The 25,502-nt window shown below is 44.3% G+C and overlaps 1 protein-coding gene across 7 annotated transcripts in view; it reads right to left on the minus strand.

The window, feature by feature from the left end:
* The window catches only part of LOC144667862 (protein AF-10-like), a 155,869-nt gene that overhangs the window by 114,773 nt on the left and 15,594 nt on the right, over positions 1-25,502 (minus strand). For 5 of the 7 annotated variants that reach the window (XM_078529415.1, XM_078529412.1, XM_078529416.1 and 2 more), the window contains exons 3-7: positions 24,441-24,495; positions 20,795-20,904; positions 18,601-18,704; positions 14,499-14,592; positions 8,967-9,071 (exon numbers count right to left, since the gene is read on the minus strand). In XM_078529415.1, the coding sequence (XP_078385541.1) occupies positions 8,967-9,071; positions 14,499-14,592; positions 18,601-18,704; positions 20,795-20,904; positions 24,441-24,495 (468 nt within the window). The remainder of the gene's footprint in view (positions 1-8,966; positions 9,072-14,498; positions 14,593-18,600; positions 18,705-20,794; positions 20,905-24,440; positions 24,496-25,502) is intronic. The other 2 variants (XM_078529418.1, XM_078529413.1) reach the window with 1 other exon arrangement.

Genomic DNA, 25,502 nt, shown 5'->3' on the forward strand with positions numbered 1-25,502 from the left:
TCACATGTCAACACCAATTCTTTCATCTGGTCATAATGCACTAATAGATTGGCCGAGTGCAACAATTGTTTCACCTTTATGAAAGCTTCTTTCTGAGGCACCTCCCAAGACCAACATTGGTTCTTTTTGAGTAAAGAATGCAGGGGGCTAACACAGTGGACAAATTGGTAAGAACCGCCCATAATAGTTGATCATTCCTAGGAATGATTTGAGCTCTGAGGCGTTCTTTGGTGCAGGTGCCTCTCTTATGGCTTTCACTTTCTTCTCAACCAGGTGGAGGCCCTGTGAATTTATCCGGTGACCCAAATGGATTATCTCCCTCGCTTGGAATATGAGTTTTTTTTTAAAAAATGCACTCCAGCTTGCGAGAAGTGTACTAAGGCTTCTTCCAAGTTTGCCAAACGTTCTTTTTCAGTGAATCCTGTCACCAATACATCGTCTAAATAGACTACAGCCTGGGGCAGTCCCTGCAGTAAGCTTTCCATTGTTCTCTGAAAGATGGCACGAGCTGAGGAGACACCGAAAGGCAATTGTGTATACTGGTATTTCTGGGTAATAACTGTGGCAAATTCCTGGGAGGCATTATCCAACTCTAGTTGTTGATAAGCATGACTCATGTCAAGCTTTGTGTATGTTGTCCCTCCTGCCAGTTTGGCATACAGGTCTTTGATTTTTGGAACAGGGTGCCTGTCTAGCTTAGCTACTTTATTAACCATCAGTTTGTAGTCTCCACAAATTCGGACGTTTTGGGTGGGTTTAAGGATGGGGACTTTGGGTGCTGCCCATTCTGAGAACTGAACAGGTTGTATAACGCCCAGTTTCTCTAGCCTTTTCAGTTCAATGTTGACTTTTTCTCGCAGGGCATATGGCACCGGCCTCACCTTCATGAAGTGAGGGGTTACTTCCGGATCCATATGAATCTTGGCCTGCAGGCCCTGCATTTTCCCGTTCATCCTTAAAGACAGTGGCGTACTTTCTAAGTAGCTCTGGTAGCTCACTTGCTCTCAACTGAAAATTTCAGACCAGTCTAACTTAATCTCCTTTAACCAATTTCGCCCTAGGAGTCTGGGCCCTTCACTTGTTACCACCATCAAGAGTAGCTTTGCCGATTGGCCTCCATAATGGCAAGTTACTCTGCTTATGCCTTTTACTTAAATGTCTTCACCCGTATATGTTTTTAGCTTGGCGGCTGTTTCTTCTAAACTTAACTGATGTTCACCATTATTCAAATATCTTAAGGCACGTCCCCCAATCACTAGCGGAAGCTCCTGTGTCCACTTCCATTCTAACAGGTTTGCCATTTACTTTCACTGTGACAAATATTAGTTCTGTGTTTCCAACTTTCAGACTAAACAAGTAAATGTCTGAATTTGTTGTTTCAGGCTCTTCTACATTGTAGATTTCATTGGACTTCTTCTCTTGTTTGCAAGCCTGTTTGAATCTTTCCTTGCATTGCTTCATCATATGTCCATTTCTATGACGATAGTAGCATTCAATTGTTTTTAAACTGCCACTCACTGAAAGACTGGTTGTTACTACCTCATTAAAATTATTTTTCGATGTCGCTAAGTTATTTTCCTTTATTCTTCGGCTAGCGGGCGCTGTTTCCTGCTTCTTGGCACTTTCGGCTGAGGTTTCCCGCCCGATATGGAGGAGGGCGCCGTTTTGCACACCCGGTATTACTTGTGAATCTGTTACTGCGCTTTCCATGTCCAGCGCTATCTCTAGCGCCTTCTTGAAATCCAGATTCACTTAGGACAATAATCTTTCCTGAATAGAGTCCTCTTTCACGCCACACACTAAATGATCTCTGAGCATGTCGTTCAGGGTCGTACCAAACTCACAATGTTCTGTTAGCTGCTTCAAATTTGCCACATAGCATGCAACTGTCTCACCCGGGGCTCTATTTCATGAATTAAACTGAACCTCATCATGACTGAGGCTTGGGTTGAAAGTGACCCTTCACGATATCCACCATTTCATCGAAATGTTTTGAACCTGAGACACTGGGTGCCAAACTTCAAATCAAGCTGTAGGTTTTGCTCCCACAAGTACTCAAGAGGATCGCTTGCCTCTTCTCTTCCCTCATAACCTCGTTCGCTTGAAAATAGAACATGAAACATTCTATGTATTGACACCAATCGTCTGTGGCAGTTTCAAAAGAATCAATTCTCCCAAATTGTGGCATTTTGATAGGGGATAACTTGTTCTATTCGAACGGAGCTTGTTACTTACAATCACTATGCGGGGTACAGTGCCAATTTCTTTTTAACTTGATTTCTTCTGTTCAAATCCTGTTTTATCCTCGTCGCCAGTTTGTTGTAGGGTGGCCCGAGTCGTACTATTAATGATAGAGTTGATCTGCAGACACTTCTTGGGTGGAAACATTAAGTTTATTTACAATATATTCAGCAGCAACTAAACGTGTGCTTTCAACTCCAACTCTATCTCTACACTGACTGTTGAGGTAGCCTGTGCTACTCTCCTATTGGTTACTACAGATCATGTGACCTTTCCCAGCAAGTATTATTCTTAAAGGTACATTACACACTAAAGAAAGCCATAGTTACTACACAAATATTGGCATTTATTTGACGTAAGAAGTTCCTACTACTGTTGTAACTTATTCCAAGCTCTGTAAACTTGGTGAAGTTCTCGGATCTGGGACCTTTCTGAACAAATCAATTCCATACAACTTGATGTATTCACCCACTGAGCCACAGAGAAAGGGAACAATTCCTTTATTTTCTTTTCTAAAAAAGTTAATTTCACCCCACCTTACTTTGGTGTGCGAAGGCCATACTCTTTACAACAACTTGTTTTTATATAGCACTTCTCCCATAGTAAAGCGTACCAAGACTCTTCAAAGGAGTGTTATCAGATAAAATTTCACTGAGCCACATAAAGAGATATTGGGGTAGATAACCAAAAGTTTGGTTAAAGAGGTAGGTTCCAAGGGGCATCTTAAAGGAGGAGAGAGATATAGAGAGGTTTAGGGAGGGACTTTTAGAACTTAGGGCCTAAGATAACCACCACTGGCAGAACAGTGAAGGTCAGGAGTGAGCAAACATCCAGGATTTTTGTTGTGCAGATACCCAGGATTTGTAGGGTTGGTGGAGATTACAGAGAGTGGGAGGGACGAGGCTGTGGAAAGATTTGAAAACAAGGATGAGAATTTTGAAATTGAGGCACTGGGAGCCAAATTAAGCCCAAAAGACAAAACCAGTGTTGGGTGAGCGGGACCTGGTGCATATTAGGATACAGATAACAGAGTTCTGGTTAAGCTCCAGTTTATTGAGGTAAGTCAGGGGATTATTGGAATGGTCAATCCTGGAACCAAAAAAAGGCTTGGCTGAGGGTTTCACCTCAGATAGGCTTAGGTAGAGACAGGACTGATCATGTGGTAATACTGGATTTCTGAGCTGTGAACTACAGCAAAATAACCTGCATGCACTGACAGAAAAATGCATCAGTTATGAGGCATTGGTTTTGAATCTAATATACTGGAGAAACTTGTACATTTATATAGAGAACAGGCAGATGGTGCATTAAAACTACTGACTACAAATTTAACCACAGGCTTAAACCACAAACCATTTTTCCACTCCACTGAACTCTGTGTTACTTTTGTGCTCGCTCCTAGGAATTGTGGATTTAGTTTAGGATTTGGTCTTCTAGCTTTCTTGTCGAAGGCTTTATCCTTCATTGGTGCCTAATTCTGCTGAGTATACCTCAAGAGCGTCATATCATGAGAGCCCAAATTGGCTGAGTGAAGCTAATTTCGCAGAGTCATGATACCAGCTGAAAGGGAGGAAGCCTTAACTTGATGGTTTGGAATAGTGATTGCAGCAAGTCTGAATGACTGAGGGAGCAGCTGGGCAGGTGCCAGAGTTCTCATCAATGGAGGTTTCACCATATATTTCAAGCCAGAGCTTACACAAGTATGAACTTTACTTTTCATCCCTTGTCTCTGGAGGCATTAATGTGAGGTAAAGCCCCATAGGCACCAGTCATCCTTTTGTTCCTCACACACTTGTAAGAGCCTGGACCTGCGTTGTCATCATTGCTAATCCCAATATTATCCTCAACATGTGTGTACTCATTCTCACCGATCTAAAGTGGGAACATCATAGAATCATAGAACACAGGAAGGTGTCACTGGGCCTTTTGTTTCCATGCTGGCTCTTTGCAAGAGCAAATCACCTCGTGTCACTCCCTCGCCTTTTCCCCATAACCCTGCAAATCTTTCCTCTTCGGGTTACGATCCAACTAACTTTTGAAAGCCTTATTTGATCCTGCCTCCACCACACCCTCAGGCAATGCATTCCAGATCCTAACCACACCCATTGCTTCTTTTGCCAAACACCTTAAATTGATGTCCTCTGATTTTCAGTCCTTCCACCAATTGAAATATAGTTTCTCCCTATCTACTCGATCCAGACTCAAGATTTTGAAGACCCTCTATTAAATTTCCTCTCAACCTTGTCTTCTCCAAGGAGAACAATCCCTGCTTCTCCAATCTACCTATGTAACTGAAGCTCCTCATCCTTGGAACTATTCTCGTGCATCTTTTCTGCGCCCTAATGCCTTCACACCCTTCCTAAAGTGTGATGTCCACAACTGGATGCAATACTCCAATTGAGGCCAAATCAGTATTTTATATAGGTTTATTATAACTTCTTTGCTTTTGTATTCTATACCTCTATTTATAAATCCCAGGATCCCCTATGCTTTGTTAATCGTTCTCTCAGTCTGCCCCGCAGGCAATATGAACTGAACATTCCCCTTGGACGCCAATGTCATGTTCCTTTCTGTGTCCTCCTACTCCCCATTGTTGGAGACCTACTAACTCAGTAGGGATCTGGACCAAATTTAGCATCTTCCTGCTCTATATTGGATGAGTTACACACTCAGCAACCCACTTAACAACTGAGTCAACCCAGGTTCACTCTCAAAGTAGTATTTTTGTGTTGCAATAAATAGTAGACCATTTCTCAAGACAGCTTATTGCAACACACAGGGCAGAAGAGGCAAACATAAGAAACAGGGGGAGCAGGTCATTCGGCCCTTCTAGCCTGCTCCCCCATTCAATATGCAACAATTGCATTGCTCCATTGAGATGCAGCTAATGAAAGTAGATTCATTCTTGGAACCATAGAAACATTACAGTGTAGAAAGAGTCCATTCAGCCCATCGTGTTTACTCCGGCCATAAAAAGAGATAAAAGAAGCTAGCCACTCATTTTTCAAATCCCACTTTCCAGCACCTGGGTCCATAGCCTTGCAGTTGCTGATCCAGGTACCTTTTAAGTGAGTTAAGCATTTCAGGCTCAACCACCAACTTAGGCAGTGAATTCCAGATGCCCACCATCCTCTGGGGTGAAAAGGTTTTTCCTCATGGCCCCTCTAATCCATCTACCAATCACCTTAAATCTAAGTCCCCTGGTAATTGACCCCTCAGCGAGGGGAAAACAGGTCTTTCCTGTCGACCCTATCTAGGCCCCTCATAATTTTGTACACCTCAAATAGGTCGCCCCCTCAGCCTCCTCTGTTCTAAGGAAAACAACGCCAGCATTTCCAATCTTTCCTCATAGTTGCAATTTTCCAGCCTTGGCAACATTCTTGTAAATCTCCTCTGTACTATCTCTAGAGCAATTATGTCCTTCCTGTAATGTGGTGACCAGAACTGCACACAAAATTCCAGCTATGGCCTAACCAGTGTTTTATACAGTTCCAGCATTACACCCCTGCTTTTGTGTTCAATACCTCATCCAATAAAGCATTTCTTTACCACCTTGTCCACCTGTCCTGCCACCTTCAGGGGCCTGTGGACATGCACTCCAAGATCTCTCACTTCCTCAACCCATCTCAATACCTTCCCTTTTATTGAGTATTCCTTTGCTTTGTTTGCCCTCCCCAAATGCATTACCTCACACTTCTCTGGATTGAACTCCACTTCCCACTTATCCACCCACTCAACCAAACCATTGATATCATTCTGGAGACAACAGCTATCCCCTCAAGTGCTTTAGCTTGTTCTCAATAGGAGTACAGTCCCACAGAAATTAAATTGAGCCCCCTTTCCTCAACACCCTCCCAAAGAATCCTTAAAATAGGATTAAAAGCAGTGACAGGAATACATTAGAAAAATATTAAAACTAAGGCACATTCTCCTTAATTCGCAGCTGTCTTTGCAAAAACAAACCTATTTTTGTACAAATGAGCTTACAGTTGATGGTTGGAGTGCAGCAAACCATATTACTTGCAGGGTTTCTTTGTGAATAATTATCTTCAAACAGCCTCTTAAATAAAAATAAACAGGTTAATTTTGCTCTTTTGTCATGCACTAGGAACTCCATAACTCCCAACTAGTTAGGAACCATATCCATCAAGATCAGAAAAGGCTTTTGAACAAATGACAATCACAGGGAACACTACGTAGCCCCTAACACTTTCTACTGCTTTTTGACTGACATGAAAAGGGAACTGATAACCTGGTTTTGTAGGGGGCATCTTCAACAGAGCAACCACAACAACTTATATATGGCACCTTTAATGTAGTAAAAATGTGCCAAGGCAGTTCATAGGAGCATTATCAGACAAAATTTGTCGCTGAGCCACATAAGGTGACATTAGGGCAGATGGCCAAAAGCTTGGTCAAAGAGGTAGGTTTAAAGGAGTATCTTAAAAAGGAGGAGAGGGAAGAGGTTTATGGAGGAATTCCAAAGCTTAGGGTTAAGACAGCAGAGGCACACTGCCAATAGAGCAGCAAAAATCAGGGATGCACCAGAGGCCAGAATGGGAAGAGTGCAGAGATCTCAGAGGGCTGTAGGCCTTAAGGAGGTTAGCAATAGGAAGGAATGAGGCCATGGAAAAACTTGAAAACAAGGATGAGAATTTTAAAATCAAAAGCTGGGAAAATTCAATTTCCTCCCTTTCAGAATGCAACCATTTTACTTCTGCTGTATTTAAGAAAATAACAGCCAATAATTCAACATTACTCAAATGCAGAGTTCTGAAGATGGAGTGAAGTACTGGGAGCACAGCAATGTCCAACAAAAACAAAGTCAATCCAAGCCCATTTAAACTAAGCAAATCTAGGAGCAGAGCCACTCGATGGGGAGCAAACAGACCATAAACAGACCACTTAGATTAGTTCACTGCAAAAAGAACCAAAAACCAAGGACATCATAAACACAAATCAATTAATGACAACTGTGTACAGCAATTAATCATCAATATGGCAACAAGTGTCATCATTACAACAATCACAATCTATAAATTAACAATACCACACATCAGAAACCCATCAGTCACAGACATGAATACAACAATGAACATCAATACAGAGACCAACACCATCACCACAACAAAATTGACAACTCCATCACTCATACAATCAGCACGATCACTGCCATTACCACCACTGCTGTCACCAACAATAATCACCAACACACTGGTTGAAGCAGTTTAAACAGACTTGAATGAAAACAACTTCAAAATAAAACCGTGGATGGGCTCTAACATTCCAGACCATCCAGGCTTTATTATACAGAGTAGAAAGCATAAGTGTAAGATATCCATAAGCAGTTTGAGATGATGGTAGAAAAGTACAAGACCAAGACTCAATAATTAAAAGCCAAGAGCATTCATTAATCTGAAGATCCATTTTTTTTGAAGGATTATATTCATTCTGCATCTGACAGGTTGGTCTTATTTCATATTGTCAGTTATCTTGGAATGTTGTCATATTTATGTGTATCATAATAAAGGATGAATGCTCCTCATGTAATTGGGGACATTCACATAGAAACAATTAACAGTCAGTCGTGATATTCGGCATAGATTTTGCACACTAGCGGATCTCTGTGGAATTGCTCACAGGTGAACCAATTTCTAGAACATGGTTTAACTGCCAACTTAAGCTGATCGTCTGAGGCCATACCTCAGGCACTTGTCCCCTGAAGACAACTGACTGAAATAGGCAAATACTGTTATCCGTATCTCCTCATTAATTCTTAGGGCCAGAGAACAATTGTAGCCATTCCTAAGCTTTTAGTTCCGGCTGGGAAAAAAAAATCGTAAAATGACTCTGCCTTTCTTTCAATCTCTTTTTGTATTGCATTGGAAATATAGTATGACAGAAGTGCATTACCAGCAAGATCCACAGTAATAAACACATCGATTGGAAGTCTTGCATCTAATGTGACTCTGCCAGTACAATAGTGCCAAATTTCAAAGTGTTATTCTTAAAAGTCATACTTGCTTTGGATTGGCCTAAAACCCATATTCAGAAAAGCAAAACCATAACTGAACAGAAAAAATCTGAGTGAACAAGTGGTATCTTGAAAGTATTATAAACAACTATAAAATCAGCAGCAGCAAATAGCCTCTAATTAACCAAAGACCATGCCGATTTACAGCAATGCCTTTGTACCCATAAAGGGATAGGCCAATTAAACATAGATCCACATATGCAGAAGAATTTACACATCGCAGGTAACACTCCTGCTTTGTTTGGTAGGTCCACTCACAATATAAAACAACAGAAGTGAAATGAGGCACTAACACCTTCGCTCAAAACACAAATAGCAAGCACAGGTAGGGGCTCTTGATGCTGGGCTATTCAATCTGCTGTTACTTTCCTATTTAATGTTCTCTCCTGAAGTTCCAAACCCTGACAATGAGTGTTGGAAGGCTGCTTGGTAGGACGGGGAGGGGCGGGCAAATTCCAGTTCACCCCAATCCTTGCTTCCCTCACTCAAAGTCTCCACGCATATAATTTCCAATCAGGGTCACATGGTAGTTACCAGATGCAACTTCTGCTCGTAAAGTCCCTAGCTCTGTGTCCCTAGCTTCAGTGTCTCGTTTTTGCAACACATACAACACTAGTGACCACATACACTACCCTCCATCCTTCATTAGATCTGCCCTAACATAGAGGTTAATACAAGATTTTACACAAACCTTTCTCTGTTTGTCATAAAGGGAACTCTGTTTATCTTGAGAATGGGAAGACGAATCACTGAGGCCTTGGTCATAGGCAGTGCTAGCCGAATGCCGACATTTCTTCTGCGGAATTTAAAAAAGTTCAAAGTTAAATAAAAATCTACACTAACAAAATTTTACACTAAAATAAATCCTGTGCAGCAAACTGCTTTAGTGAAGTCTTTAAAAATAAACTTCCCTGCTCTCCTTAGCGCACCAATTTCTTCCCGAGGTTCAGTTCCACGTGCTCTGGCCACATTTTGTTGCCTCACTGGGGTAGTCATTGTGCGATAATGCCTAAAAGCGGGCTGTTTGAGTTCTACCCAGTCCTCACTCCACACCCATACCTGCGTTCGCTAAGGGAAGTCATGGATCAGGAGCAGAAACCCTGGCTGGATTTCCCCCCTTCTTTGCTGTGGTCTCCAAAACCAACTGCAGCACCCAAACCCCACCCCCTGGCTACCAGCAAATAACCATAGCGCATACTGGGCCTTAAACCAGTCAACATCTTACTCCATACGGCTCCATTACACGATCCAAGCCTGAGCTCTTATTTTCAGTGGCACTGGATGTCCTGCTAGATACTGACCACAAGGAGGGTGACATTGAAAGGATAGAACGCATGTGACTTACATCCTGTTTATGTTGTGGATCGGGCATCAGGCAGTGACACAGCTCTAGTGCGGCATCACTCCGGCTTGGAAAAGCAATGAAAACCATGACAATGCACAGAGACAGGGTTAAAAACTGAGGCCGGGGTACCTCAGCCATCAGTCACAACACAAGCATCAGTAACAAAAAAATATCCAATCGCTGAAACAAAACGGCCTCAATGGGCTGAATGATTCCTGTCTCCACACACCCGCCCCGTCCTCCCCAAAGTTGTTAGGCCCTCAAAGGCCTACACCAACATGTCCAGCCATTGAGGAAGGCAACAAGAACAGTCACAAACATCTATTTTAAAACAACTGTGCAAGTGAGAATTTCCAGATGCTTAGAATCACAGAATGATGCAGCACAGAAGGCCGCCATTCGGCCCATCAAGCCTGTGCTGGCTCATTGAAAGAGCGATCCAATTGACCCCCTCCAAGATATGTTATGATTTCTGCAGCAGAATGAATATCAGTTGCGGCTCACTTGGTAGCACTCTCGCCTCGGGTATGGGTTGTGGGCTCAAGCCCCACTCCAGGTCCCTTGAGCATCAAATTCAGGTGAACATTCCATCCCACTACTGAGAGAGTGCTGCACTGTCAGGAGGTGCTGTTTTCCCGTTGATACATCAAACCAAGGCCTGCTGCCCTCTCAAGGGGGCGAAAAGATCACATGACACCATTTTGTAAACGATCAGGGCATTTCTGGCCAAAATATATCCCTCAACCAACACCTAAAAATGGATTATAACCTCATGATCACATTACAGTTTGCGGAAGCTTACTGTGCACAAACTGGCTGCCACACTTCCTATGTTACAACAGTGATGACTACACTTCAAAAAGTGCTTTGTGATGTCCCGAGTTTATGTATAAGCCTTCCTTTAGTAACTATTTTTCTAACTTTGGGGTAACATTGAAAACATTTTTTTTCATGTTATCTTCTATAAAATACGATGTTTCTTCAAAACATTATGACCTGCGATTTCTGTCTCAGACAAGTGGAAAAATCTTGCTAACATGTCCAGTTAATTGATCCTAAATGATCGCATTCTAGCTTCAAGAGACACTTACAGAGCGGTAGGGCAAGGATTTGTCCATTAGCAGAATAACCGAGTCTTATTACAGCACTTAGAGCTCAGTTGGTAAGTACACTCTTAAATAAAGAACTCGACCACAGAGAGAAAGAGGGTCTGATCACTGCCACAATTGATCTTGGTGCTTCCAGTTTAAGACACAGAGAGAGGGGGGAAAAATACACAAATTATCCAGGGTTCCAGCTCCTCATCATCATCATGCAGTAACCCCTGGCAGAAATACATCTGGAATTTTGGAGAGCGTTGGGTTGTGATGCCCACTGTAGGTGAATAGCCTATTCATGCCCACTGCCTTGGCTCAGTCAGCAACATAAAAAGGATATAGAGACACTGGAGAGAGGTTTACAGGAATGATACCAGAACTGAGAGATTATAATTGTCAGGAAAGAACAGGCTGGCTCTTTACCCCTGAAAGGAAAATGCAATCTAACAGAAGTTATGAAAACTATGGAAGATTAGCTCCGATAGGGTAGACATGGAGGAAATGATTCCACTGGTGGGGAAGACCAGAACTGAAGGTCATAAATATAAGATAGTCACTAATAAATCCAATCAAGAGAAAGCTCTTTACCCAGAGAGGGATTAGAACGTAGAGTTGAGGCAAATAGTAGAGTTGCATTTAAAGGGGAGCTCGCTAACTACATGAGGGGGAAATGAATCGAAGGAATATGCTGATAGAATGAGATGAAGATGGACAGAAAGAGACTCACGTGGAACATAAACAGCAGCATGAAGCTGTCAGGCCGAATGGTCTCTTACTGTGCTGTACATTCTACATAATTCTATTTAACAATCGTCACGTGTATAAGGCATCAGAGTGCTACCACAACAAAAAGGAAGGGGAGGGAAAGCGGGAGAGTGAAAATACAAGGAGAAAAAAAATACTGCATTGTTACACAAAATCTTTGGGGTTCATATGTTGTTAATTGAGCTGAAAAGCTTTGTTGCTGCAGTTATGTAGAACCTCCTGTGTCTGTGCTACAGGCCTTTTAACACTCCAGCCATCTGGTAGTCTGTACAAAGTGAATAGGAAATGGTTTGGCACTTTGGAATGCAAAGATAATAAATGGACTCAGATACAAGCTTCAAGAGAATAAACAGGTTTCACTGCAGATGGTGGGGTATAGCAGTCATTAATCTCAAGACAGCCACATCTTCCAGCAGATACTTTGAAAAAACACTCCCGTGTATGTTCTCAAGTCACTTTCCTCCACTCCCTTTTTTTTTGAAATCACTCTCTCCAAGTCACACATTCATCAAACTGCCCTGCAGCAAATAAGTAGTTCACTCACTGCGCAGGGGTCATATACACACAATTCAGCACAGGCACCAAACGCACTGCTCAAGAAGGTCCCTGGTTCACTGCCCTGTTTGGTGCCAAGTTAGCTGGGCTCAGGCCTGATGGAAGATCGATTGTCCTCCTGAGGGAGAAAAGCCAATGGCTCTCTGCCCCTTGTTGCCAATTTTGTGATCAATGCTGGAGAGTTGACATATGTTTGCGGGGTGGGGGGTTGCAGTAGGAGAACAGATGAAAATACTATCAACTGTTATGCCTCCCCACAGAGTTTAATATACATTCGACACTCAATCGCTAGTCTTACACAGGAAGAATGAGCAAGGTCTATGTAAGATTTTCCGTGTAAGCATCAACAGTCAATTAAATCCTAGGGAGCTTCACAGTCACTTCATTCCACACAGACATCATGAAGTGAAGTGTAGCCCTGGCTGTGATCTATTGACTGTTCATAGGCTGGGAGTCAAACCAGTGAATCCAGAACCATGCACGGTGTTAAGTCACCAAGCTCAAACTGAATTCACACTCAAGTGTTGTGAATCCAGCTTAGATACGCTAAATATTTAGCCTGATGGACATTCCAATTGAGGCAATCTGCCTCCAGTGATTCAGCTAAAGTAGACACATGTTGGTTCAAGTGTCTCAGACATGCTTGTCACCTCACTGTGACCTCTCTCCTCCTAACTTCGTAGCATCCCCAGCCCCGCAATCTGTGGCAAAACCCAAATCCCTTCAATTCTGGTCTTTTGCAAGTTCCCCCACTGCCTTTGCCCACCATTGGAGGCCTGCCTTCAGCCATCTAAGCCCCAATCTCTGGGATTTCCTGCCTCATGCTCCCCACATCTCCTTCAACCTTTAAGATGCTCCTTAAAACCTACCTCTTTGGCAAAGCTTTTCTTCAATACTTGCCCTAACATCTCCTTCTTTGGCTGTGTCAATTTCCATCATTCCACTCCTTAAAAGAGCCTTGGGACGTTTTACTGCGGTGAAGATTCTATATAATAACAACTTGTATTTATATAGCACCTTTAACATAGTTAAATGTCTCAAGGCACTTCACAGGAACATTATCGAACAAAATTCAATGCCAAGCCTTATGAGGAAATATTATGACTGATGTAGGTTTTAAGAAGGAAAAACGAGTAGAGGTGGAGAGGTTTAGGGAGGGAATTCCAGGGCTTGGGGCCTACGCACTGAAGACAAGGCTGCCAATGGTGGAACGATTAAAATCAGAGATGCACCAAGGCCAGAATTAGATGAACGCAGATATATCAGAATTTCAGGAGATTACAGGGAGGAGAGAGGCCATGGAGGGATTTGAAAAATGGATGAGAATTTTAAAATTGAGGCATTCCTTAACTAGGAGCCAATAGATCAGCAAGGACAAGGGTGATAGGGGAATGTGACTTGCTGTGAGTTAAGACAATGGCAGCAGAGTTTTGGATAACCTGAAGTTTATGTAGGGTAGAACATGGGAGACTCGCTGAGTTTGTGTTGAAACAGACAAGACAAGAGGCAATAAAAGGCTGCAGATGAGCTGAGACTGGTACAGAATTGGGCAATGTTATGGAGGTGGAAGTAGGCAGTCTTTTTATAGATGGAGTGGATACGTGGTCAGAGGATCCTCTCTTGGTGAAATATGTCAGCAGGTTTGTGAACTGTTTGGGTCAGCCTCAGACAGGTGCCAGAGAGAGGGATGAGCTCAGGGAATGGAATTTGTGGTGGGGACTGAAAGCGATGGATTCGGTCTTCTCAATAATTAGTGGGAGGAAATTTCTGCTCCTCCAGTACTGGATGTTGATAAATGCAAGCTGTTGCTATTTTATCACAGCCCACACTGAAAATCATCTGTCCAAAGAACGATGAACATTTAACACTCTTGGGTCTACAATGAAGTAGACATTTAGTGGGTTTCAGCCAAGTGCTAAGGTTTTCTCCAGAATACAGAGCCATTGCAATAAGGACACATACTTGGAACAGTTAATCCCTGTAAGGTAATGTATGAGAATAACAAAACAATGTCAAGAAGCCCCTATGTGTTCTCCCAATAGTTTACAAAGCTTAGCGAAACAAGTCAAGTATGCCCAGACTAAATCCTATATCTCAGCCAAGGGCTCCTACAAGTAGGGCTACTACAATTGGCATCAACACCCCTGGATTAGGGAGGGAAAATCTGGATAGCGTTCCCATTCCCGATTGCTATCCAGTAAACTTTGACAGAAGTATGGACATTGGCCGAGGTGAGGATCGGGCTTGGCTGGGATGGGGGTCTGTCCTCGAACCTCTTGGTAATACTTGTAGCCAAGTTGAAAGTATTGGCCAATTGGTCAGGGGAATGGAAGACGCTAGTGGAACCTACAGCAGCAAATCAGTCAAATCTCCAGGGGCGAAGGGTTGTGGGCAGGGGAAGGGGAGAAAGCTGGAAAGAGAAAACAAAACTTCCAAGTGTAGGAGTATGAAACTGACTTACCACTTTGTTGAAATGGTATTTGCAGTAACCGCAGTACTTCACGTTGTCAATTTCAGAGCCCTGTTCTTCACACAGCAGGCCAGCCATCTGAGCACTGAGGAAAACAGCACACCGCAGTTACACACCTAGTTTTCACAAGCATCAAATCCCAGAACATCCCAGGACCAGCCGGCTTCACAGCAGCTCTAACAAGCGCGAGGTCATGATCCCTCACTGCTGGCTGTGAAATGGTCTTCAAAATGAACATCACAGAGTGGCCTCGCCTTACTGACCGATAAAATTGCTAAGAAGAAATTTTTTTGCAAGGTCAATTATTTTCTTTTGTTTAAAACCACATAGTACCCTTGAACAAAAAAAGCACTCGGTCCAACAACAACTTGCATTTATATAGCACCTTTACTGCAGCAAAACAACCCGAAGACACTTCACAGGTGTGTAATCAGACAAAGTCCAATAACCCCTTTCCTTCCTCATGTCGCAAGGATGTCACAAGATGGTGAATTACTGCTGCTGGACAGACAGCCCCTCAGAGAGCTGTGAATCTTCGGAACTCTCTTCCCCAGACAGTGGTGGAGGCTGGGTCAATTAATATTTTTTTAAGGTGGAGGTAGATAGATTCCTGACTTACAAGGGAGTCAAAGGTTATCGGTTGGGGGGTGGGGGGGGTAGGCGGATATGTGGAGTTGGGCCACAACCAGATCAGCCATGATCTTATTGAATGGTGGAGCAGGCTCGATGGGCCGAATGGCCTTCTCCTGCTCCGTTTCATATGTTCGTATGAACAGAGGAGAATTAGGGCAGGTCATTCGATGCACCTGGTAGAAGATGGAGAAACAAGGGAAGGGAATTCTAGCAAACGGATGGAATCTTATGAGTTGGTGGGAAGGCAAAGGCTGATGTGGAGAGAATTCCCAACTCAGGAGAGCAGCGATGCAAGCCAACTTGGAGGATGGAGATAACACATGAACCTATCAGAATGCCCAGGGGGACTGTATATTAGGACACAAAGACACAAAACCGTAGACGGATTAATCAATAGATCCGGACAGGCAGATATTGCTATGCCGATTTAGCAATACTGCTCAGTTAATTGGCAAGCTTCGCTCTAAATACAAGTGCCTTGGGACGTTGTTCTATCTTAAAGGTGCATGTTGTTGTGGAAACTGGTATTGTCATTAAGTAGGTGCTGACAAATTTATGAACTATCGTTGCTGAAACGTGCACATGCTAACACTTTGAATACTGACAGCTAAAGACGGAAGATTCCTATCACAGTTCCGAATCAAGGTCCAATGGAAAGCCCATCTGACAAACGGTGGGCAGTCAGATTCAAAGTGTGGTGCTCAACAGGCGCTGATGCAGACCAACTGATTATTAACCATAACTCATTACAGGTCATGTCACGGTTATGCTGCACTCAGCTCACTCTTCATGTACTTTCGTGGAATGACGTCCAATGATTCTTCCATGTTGTGTGTGCCTGTGTGTGTGTGTGTGTGCGCGCACGTGTATAAGATCCTTGATGAGTCGAGGGTGAGAAAAGCAATTGCAGTGCTGGAGGATGAAACACATTCAAGCATGCCCAGGCCAGCTGAGGAGTGAAGCTTCCGATAATGTACCTCAGCACCGACCTTGGGGAAGCAGCATTCCCAAATCTGCCAGTGTGACACTTCTCAATTCCCTGCTCTGGGCAGTCAACTGGCGTCACTAGTTTGCTGTTGAATTAAAGACGGTTTTTTTAGCTGTGGGCGTAGAGAAAGAGAGTTGAAGATACCTCAGATTAATTTCATCCTTAAAGTTGCTATACCTTGTCATGTGCCGGATTTCAATCCAGAGCAGTAATGTTAATTGCGGGGAGTGAGATCCCTCTGTGCGAGGGAGTGTGGATGAGCCACAAGTTTGCACAGCGAGCCCCAGTTTGATTTTAACTCCCAAGCCCAGACTCCCACCTGAAATAGGCTCGAACTCAATGCCTGCCTGGGCGGCAGGAGAGTGAAGTCGGGTGAGGGAGGTGGGGGGTGGGGAAGAGGGAGGCCGTTGCGGAGGACCCAAAGGACCAGTTCTGAGGTCAAGTACAACAACAGCAACTTGCATTTTTATAGCGCCTTTAAATGTCGTAAAATATCCCAAGATGCTTCACAGGAACATTACTAACAAAACTTGACCCCAAGCCACATTAAGGAGATATTGGGACAAACGACTAAAGGTTAAAGGGGTACATTTTAAAGAGCGTCTTGAAGGAGGAAAGAGAACTAGGGGCAGAAAGGTCTGGGCAAAGGTTTCTGGAGCTTAGGACATAGGCAGCTGAAGCACGGCCGTCAATGGTGGAATAGTTAAAAAGTGGGGATGCACAAGAGGCCAGAATTGGAGAAATGCAGGGAGCTAGGTTTATTTTGGTATTTATGATCTGTGTGTGAGCCTCCTCCATGCCCTCTTCATCCCACCATAATCGCTGTAACCTTCTGTTCCTTTCTCCCTCATAGGCCCCATTTGGTCCATGGGATTCTAGGCTTTATTGACAGGGCTGTATAATGGAGATTGCTTAGGTCATATTGCCAGAATCGGACGAGTGCAGAGATCTCGGAGGGTTGCAGAGCTGGAGGAAGTTACAGAGATGGAGGGGTGGCAGGGAGTTGAGGGCGGTGGGGGGTGCAGTGGAAAAGGCCATGGATGAATTGGAAAACAGGGATGAGAAATTTAAAATTAAGAAGTTGCTGGTCCAAGGGTCAACAAGGGTCAGTGAGAACAGGAGTTCTGGGTGAAGCAATCCCAGGACAAGGGGGGGCCTAAGCTTTCTTTATGGGGACGCACAATGAAAAGTTGTTTTTTAAAAAGTACTTAACCTGCCTGACACGGTTCTGGCCTTCCATCCAGCTGCCAGCAGGTGTGGCCTGTTGAGGTACCCACCACTCTTCAAACCACGGTTCAAACTGATTAAAATAGCAAAGCCAGGACCTGATTATGTCATTGAGGCCCAATGAGAGAGGTCAGTGGGTAGCACCCCTGCCTCTGAGCCAGGAACTTGGTTCAACTCACAGTCCAGGGCCAGATGGTCAAGGAAGGTGCGTTCATAACTCGGCCGAACAGGAATCAAATTGCAAAGCTTTCCAACACATGCAGGTGGTAAGAGCGGGAGAGATTCCTGGTCAGCCATGTGATGGAAAGTAACTGGAGCCTCTATCATCACTATCCATAGCTCCAGGCTACCAGGCTACAACTTGCATGTAAAAGTGTATGTCGTCACAGGGGCTGGTTGGCTCAGTTGGCTCAACCACGATGAGGTTCAGATTGGTGCCAACAGCAAGGGGTTCGATCCCCATTCCGACTGGATTCAGAACTTTCCTCCTTACCCTACCCTTGGTGGAGGTCATGGCACTGTGCGTCGGACCTGCCTTCAGGCAGAGATCCGAAGAAGTCCAATCTGAATATTTAAAGGGGATCCCATCGGATTGGGGGTGTGTGCCCTCATCACCAGTTTCAGTCAGTCAGTCAGTCAGATTGGAGAGGACAGGTCCATCACACTATTTGAACTGCACCCCCCACCTCAGACAAGCTGGAGGTAGTTAATATGGGGAAGCCAGTTCACGGAGAGAAAAGGTCAATGTCTTCCCCATGAATCCTGGAATTTCAAGGATAATCAACAAATGTACAGCACAGAAACAGGCCAATTGGCCAAACTAGCCTGTACAGGTGCTTGTAATTCAGATGTGTCTCTCTTTCCATCCAGCGCAGTTCAGCATATCTTTATAATCCATCTTACTCTCGTGTGCTCACCTTATTTCTATTTCAAACCACCTAAACAATTTGCCTTAACCACTTCCCTTGGTAGCGAGTTCCTAACTACCCTGAGTAAAAAAATTTCCCCTTAAACTCCTATTGGATTTATTAATAACTACCTGGTATTTACGGCACCTAGTATTAATAAATACCTGGTATTTAGTTTTTAATTCTCCCACAAGTAGCAATAATCTCTCTACATCCTTTTCTGTGCTTCTTGTGGAGTTCAACCGCGTCTTGAGTCATCGCTTTTACGTCAGAGGGGTGAAAGCTGGGTTTCTTGGGGCGAGAAAGGTTCTAGTGATTTTTCAAAAAACATTCTCACCAAGTGACATGGAAGGCTTGCCGACATCCATGCCGGTTACAGGTCATGCAGGCTCCTGTGGCTGCTTTGCTCTCCCGGCCTTGTTCTTCACAGAGGTAGCAGGTCTAAAACCAGAAGAGGAGAAATGGAGCGACAGCTGTTAATCAACACCTCAATTCTCAACGCCCTTTCCATCAACACACCACAACTTTCATTTCCAGTCACACCATTGGCACCGAAAAGGTAGTTTTCGTCATGTTACGGGCTCAACAGCTTCTCATACAGAACATTCCATCAGAACCTCGATAGAATAGTTACATCACACTGTCCTCAATTCAACCACTAGGTTATCAACATCAGAAGGTCACGTGGATGAAACAGACTCCCACTTGCTGCCACATTTTCCTACCACACGTCAGAAAGCATTTCATTGACTGTAAAGTGCCTGGGAGATGCTCTGAGGTTGAGAAAGACGTTACAGAAATGCAAGGCTTTCTTTTAGTTTCACTGGTACTGTTCTGAGGTGCATTACTGGGGAGCTTAACTTCAAATCTGACTCGACACTTGACCTGGGAAGGATTGAGAGCATTTCATTCCCTTACAATCGAATTGCTGCCCTCGATTTCAACTTATCAAAATTCATTCTCGCACAAAAATAAAACTGAAGTAATCCGTGAAAGATGTTCCAAAGGTACACAACTCATTTCCAGTCATACTATTAGTCATTAACAAGTAGCTTTGGAGGTCATGCACCCAACAACTTGAATCTTTAAAATAGGTGTCCGAGTGTACTCTCCTCCGTGCCTCACTGTCTGACTACAAAACTGTCATACCAGTAACCAGTTTTTAAAAATTCTTTCACAGGATGACCAAACCAGCATTTATTGCCCATCCCTAATTGCCCTTGGGAAGGCGGTGGTGAGCCGACTTCTTGAACCGCTGCAGTCCATGTGGTGTAGGTACACCTACAGTGCTGTTAGGGAGGGAGTTCCGGGATTTTGACCCAGTTTATAAGTATCAGTGTCTTAGGTATGGGGATGGGGTGAGTTTCCTATGCAGCCAATCAGACACTAGCATGTCCAATGTCTTTGTGGTTCAGCTAACAACTTGCATTTATATAGCGCCTTCAACGTAAGTAAAACGTCCCAGGATCTTTCGCAGGGCGTTTACAAAATTTGACACCAAGCCATATAAGGTGTTAGGACATGTGCCCAGAAGGAAAACCAAAGAAGTAGGATTTAAGGAGCATCTTAAAGGACGAGAGGCTTAGGGAGGGAATTGCAGAGCTTAGGGCCTTGGTGGCTGAAAGCAAGGCCACCAACAGGTGTAGTAAGGAGCTGAGCCAATAGATGGTTCTAGTGCAATAGCTGTTTCTCTTGTAAGAACTTCTCAGTGAGGAGTCATAATAAAGGAACTACTGTTAGTCCAAGGCCTCTTGATCAGGGAAGGGAGTTTTGGTCAGAGTTATTGATGGCCAATGGCCTGTGCTGGAAATGCTGGCCTAGCCAGTGACACCTGCATCCTGTGAATGAATTTTTTAAAAAATGCATCAGGAAGGGCAGGGTCAGGTTTGGTTGCACACAATAAATTCCACTGCCAGGAGGTTTGGTAACCAGAGGGCACACATTTAAGGTATTTGGTAAAGGAACCAGAGTCAAGATGAGGAGATGCTCTTTTATGCAACAAGTTATTTTGATCTGGAATGCACTGTCTGAAAGAGAGTAGATTCAATGATAACATTCAAGAAGGGATTGGATAAATACTTCAAGGGGAAAAATTTGCAGGGCAATGCAGAAAGAGGGGGGATTAACTGGATAGCTATTTAGATGAGCACAATGGGCCCAGTGGCCTGCCTCCAATCACTATCGAGGCTTTCGCACACAAACAGCGGCCACATAAACAAAAAAGCAAAGTTGTGACTTATGCTAAATGAACCACATTCCAAGAATGAGCATATTCAAGCGAGGAGGAGAGAAAATCTGACTAGAATCTAGAGGAATTAGTCTGGTAAGAGGCAGGGAAACTGAAACAGACCAAAGAGTTGAAGGGGAGGTAAATTTTTAAACTTCACTGTTTCTAATCAATGGTTCAACAGTCTTATTTACAGCAAATGGAAATCATTTATGGGTTATGGAAATTGCATCATCCCTGCATGACACTACACAACGCCGCCATATCCCTCAGCTTGTGTAACACGAGAGCATGGAGCCATTACCTTGTTGAAGCGTTCATGGGGAACATACTGCAGCACAATGGGCTCCATACTGATAACATTGGCAAACTGCACCTCTGGTACGTAGAGAGCACAGACTACGTGGGCCCAACCTGCAGACAGGAGACAGAAAAAGCAGCATGAAGACATGTATTGTATTTATTTTACTTTAAAGAAAAGAACAAACTTACATTTGGATAGCACCTGTCAAAGCCTCAGGACTTCCCAAAGTGCTTTACAATTAAGTAGTATTTTTTTTGACATGTAGTCATTGTTGCAATGTGGGAAATGCAGCAGTAAATTTTCGCAAGCTCCCACAAAACAGCTATGCCAGATAATCAAATAACCAGATAGCCCTCAAACAACATCACAAAAACAGGTTAAACCTTGGCCAGCTCTTCTTCAAAATTGTGCCGCGAGATCGTTTATGTCCAACTGAGAGGCAGTCATGGTCCTGTTTAAACATCTCACCCGAAAAAGAGCATCTCTGACAGTGCAGTATGCCCTCAGTGCTGGCACCAGGGGTGTCAGCCAAGATTACGGGCAGAATTTAACATAGGTGACAGGAGTCTCACCCATTGGCTGGAGAGCTGGCGAGAGCTTCACGATGCTTCCTTTTTGCCGAATTAAGCCCGGCCAGGCGCTTAACTGGGCAGTGGTGGACCTTCACCATATTCAAGAACGGAACAGGCGGAAATCTCACCCTCCCCGTTGGCACTGCCGAGCAGCGCACAGCTGCCAGCAACGCACTGGAGATGGCAGCTGCTGCCGGTAATGCACCCCACCGAGATCCAGGATCACCTGAACAAGGGCGCCCCCAACTCACCCCACCCAACCTTGAAGCCCGCAAACCAAAGTCGTTGGGTTTGCATTTCGGCTTCCTGCCTGGCAGGTCCCTCGCCAGCCAGCGGGTGAACACCAGCAGCAGCAGGACGAGGCCCTTGTATGGGCATTAATGGCAAGGCAGGAAAGCCGCCAATGAGCCTTCCTGCCTCAGATGTATTCAGGTCAGTGGCGGGAAGGCAGCAGGGTCCTGACCTGCCACCCCTCAGCCCAATTAAATGCCTTAGGCCACCAAACTCCTCACAGGGAACGGCATTACATTTGGCATGTCCTTAAAGTGTCTAAAGTAGGGTTCGAGGTCATGACTTTCTGATTCAAAAGCCAAAGTACCACTGACTGGGCCACCCATGACATCTTCTCCACTCTTTAAATCTGCGTCCCCTTCTTTCTCATTGGATTAGCCCTATAATTGATCAATAACAGCCATTTGAGGCAGCTGTCCAACATCTGCATCAATCTGCTTCAGTTTCAACAGCTCCAACATCGTCTACTGGCCACATTGGAGGTGAAACTAGTTTTGTTTTGAACCCAGCATGAGAACAGGAGTAGGCCATTCAGCCCTTTAAACCTTTTCAATAATATCATAGCTGGTCATACCTTGACTCCGTTCATCTGCCTTAGGCAAGAGTATTAAAGGATACGGAACTAACAAAAATCTATCACCGTTTTTAAATTTTCAATTGATCATCCTCAACAGCCTTTGGTGGAGAGTGTTTCAGATTTCCATGACCCTTTGTGTGAAGAAGTGCTTCCTGACATCACCCCTGAACAGCCTAGCTTTAAATTTCAGATTATGCCCCATTGGTCTGCCTCTCCCATCAGAGAAATATCTGCCCCATCCTTTAATCAATCTTCCATTCCTGAAGGAATACAAGTCTTGTCTTTCTCTTTGTTCAAAGGGTTTGGATATCACTGGAAAGGCCAGCATTTATTGTCTATCCCTATTACAACTGAGTGGCCATTTTAAAGGACCAACAAATCAACCACATTGCTGTGGATCTGGAGTCAAACATAGAATGGACACAGCAGAGAAGGAGGCTATTTGACCCATCAAGTCCTCACTGGCTCTCTTCAAGCGAAATTCAGTTAGTCTCATTCTCTTGACATGGGCCAAACCAGGTAAGGATGGCAAGTTTCCATCCGTAAAATACTGAGTGAACTAGATGGGTTTTTAGCAAAAATCTGGTAGCTTAAAGGTCACTATTATTGATTCTAGCTTTTTATTCCAAATTTACTTAATTAACTGCCATGGTGGGATTTGAACTCAGGTCTCCAGATTACTAGTTCAGTAACATAACCACTATACTACCTTACCTGTACAGTCAGATGTGATTGTCAAGTAATGGAAGGGTAGGAAGCAAAGTGGGGTGTATTAATAACGCAGATGCACTGCAACCAATATTACAAGGCTTTGCACAGTTGTACATTTATGATTATGCTCATCCTCTCATTCCCCACTCTCTCCACTTACCCCACACCCCCACCCTTGGCACAGAGTCATGCTTGGATTCACAGACCTTCCTGTACCTGGGGAAAGTGGCCCAGGAATTTTGGTAGTGAATGCTGGTGAGGCCACTAGACTGCGACAGGAGTTGTGTTTGCCTCCCCAACCCTCATACAGTCAGCTCTCCCAATTCCAATCGCACCTCTAACTGCCAAGTGAGGCCAGCCACTTCCTTAGAGGTAATGGGAAAGAAAAACGTAGCTGTAGGGCTAATCATTTCATTTTAAAGGGAACCCGAGATAGACCTTCCTAATAACATTCCCAAAGAGAGTAAGAAAGAGACAGGGGCTAGTACTGAAGCTCAACTCAATCAACCCCACACCCTGAGGCCAGGGACAAAAAGGAGCAACAGGTGTTGCATAGGGAAAGGGCCATAATAGCCCCAAATAATACTGTGTGCGAGATTGGGCAATTGATACAAGTTACAGTGTGATCGAGCTTAGCTATTCTCTTAACTTGGGGTGGAAGAAGAGTGGGAGCAGCGAGCAAGCGAGAGAGTGAGTGTGGGGGGGGGGTGTGTGTGTGTGTAGGTGTGGGTGTGTGTGTGTTGGGGGGGGGTGTGTGTGGGTGTGGGTGTGGGTGTGTGTGTGTTGGGGGGGTGTGTGTGTGTGTGGGTGTGGGTGTGGGTGTGTGTGTGTGTGTGTTGGGGGGGTGTGTGTGTGTGTGGGTGTGGGTGTGGGTGTGTGTGTGTTGGGGGGGGGTGTGTGTGGGTGTGGGTGTGGGTGTGTGTGTGTTGGGGGGGTGTGTGTGTGTGTGGGTGTGGGTGTGGGTGTGTGTGTGTGTGTGTTGGGGGGGTGTGTGTGTGTGTGGGTGTGGGTGTGGGTGTGTGTGTGTTGGGGGGGGGTGGGGGGGGGTCGGTGCGAGGGGGGCAAGGGTGAGGGAGGCAAGGGGGACAGAGGGGCAGGCGCAGGGGCGGCGGATGCGGGAGAGCAGGGGCGAGGGGGCAGAGGCAGGGGAGGCATGGGGCTGGGGCTGGGGTAGAGGCAGGGGTGAGGGGGCTGGTGTGCAGACCAGGGGGCGAGCACCAGGGGCTGAGCCGCCAAGGGGCAACGCCAGAGCTGGAGAGATGACAGCGAGTGAGAATGAGAGGGTGAGAGAGAGAAATCAAAGCAACATGATAATTCTGACCAGTATGAGATTGACTTGATTAATCACAAATTCAAAAGGTTCATGAAAATATATTTACATTGCATCTCTCTGCACTTCTGATATTACTTTTACCATCAAGTATATTCTATGAATTCTACATTTTCAGGCTAGAATTGTCATTAAAAGATGCAACTGTCACAGTTTGCCTCTTACCTCCATTATCCGTCCTCTTGAGGGCACCATCTTTGTGGGGACAGAGTTCACATCGCTGGAAACAAAGGACATGGTTCAACTGAATATCACCTTGATTTACTTTGGTGCAGCCAGGAATCTAGGGAGGGGAGCAAACTTTTTGCTCAGTTTAAACCTGCCACCAGAAGAGCCAGGACCGGGGACAATTTAAAAAAAAAACAGATATCACTGACTGAACAACAGTAAATGCAAAAACGGGTTCTTGTGTAAACACACATTGCTTTTCAAATGAAAGAAGAGAAAACCGGATTTTGAGTTTTCTTTTTAAGGTTACGGAGATTCCAACCCAGAATAGGAACTTAGGGCTTAAGTGGTCATTTCACAGTCATTTGTAGAATTTTGCTTTTATATTAATCCCCTGCATTCACCAGCAATAGTTTACATTAAATAGTGCCCTTATCTTGGTTAAAATCTCCCAAGGAGTGTATTCAAACAAAAATTAACACTGAGCCAAACAAAAAAGGCATTAGGACAGATGGAACCTTAAAGTTCCTTTCTACCTGTTCAAGTGAATGTAAAGGTATCCATGGCCCTTTTTGAAAATGTAATATCCCAAGGACTGTATTCAGACAAACAATGACACTGAACCAATCAAAGAGACATCAGGACAGACAAAACCTTGAAGTTCCTTTCTACCTGTTCAGTGTTCTGGTCAATATTTATCCCTCAACCAACTTCGCTGAAATATTAAGATAAAAGCAAAATACTGCAGATGCTGGAAATCTGAAACAAAAACAGAAAATGCTGGAAAAATTCAGCAAGTCTAGCAGCATCTGAAGAAGGGTCATACGGACTCGAAACATTAACTCTGTTTCTCTCTCCACAGATGCTGCCAGACCTGCTGAGTTTTTCCAGCATTTTCTGTTTTTGTTCACTGAAACATTAACTGGTTATTCACCTCCTTGTGGCAACATTTCAGATACAGTTTGTTTGATCGAAACATTTTGAAACATGCCAAGGACTGAAAGGCACTACTAAATAAGTGCTCAACTCTGCCGGAGCACAGAGCTATGGGGACAATAG

Source organism: Cetorhinus maximus, chromosome 25 (genome assembly GCF_964194155.1).
Source record: "Cetorhinus maximus chromosome 25, sCetMax3.hap1.1, whole genome shotgun sequence".
Lineage (NCBI taxonomy): Eukaryota > Metazoa > Chordata > Chondrichthyes > Lamniformes > Cetorhinidae > Cetorhinus > Cetorhinus maximus.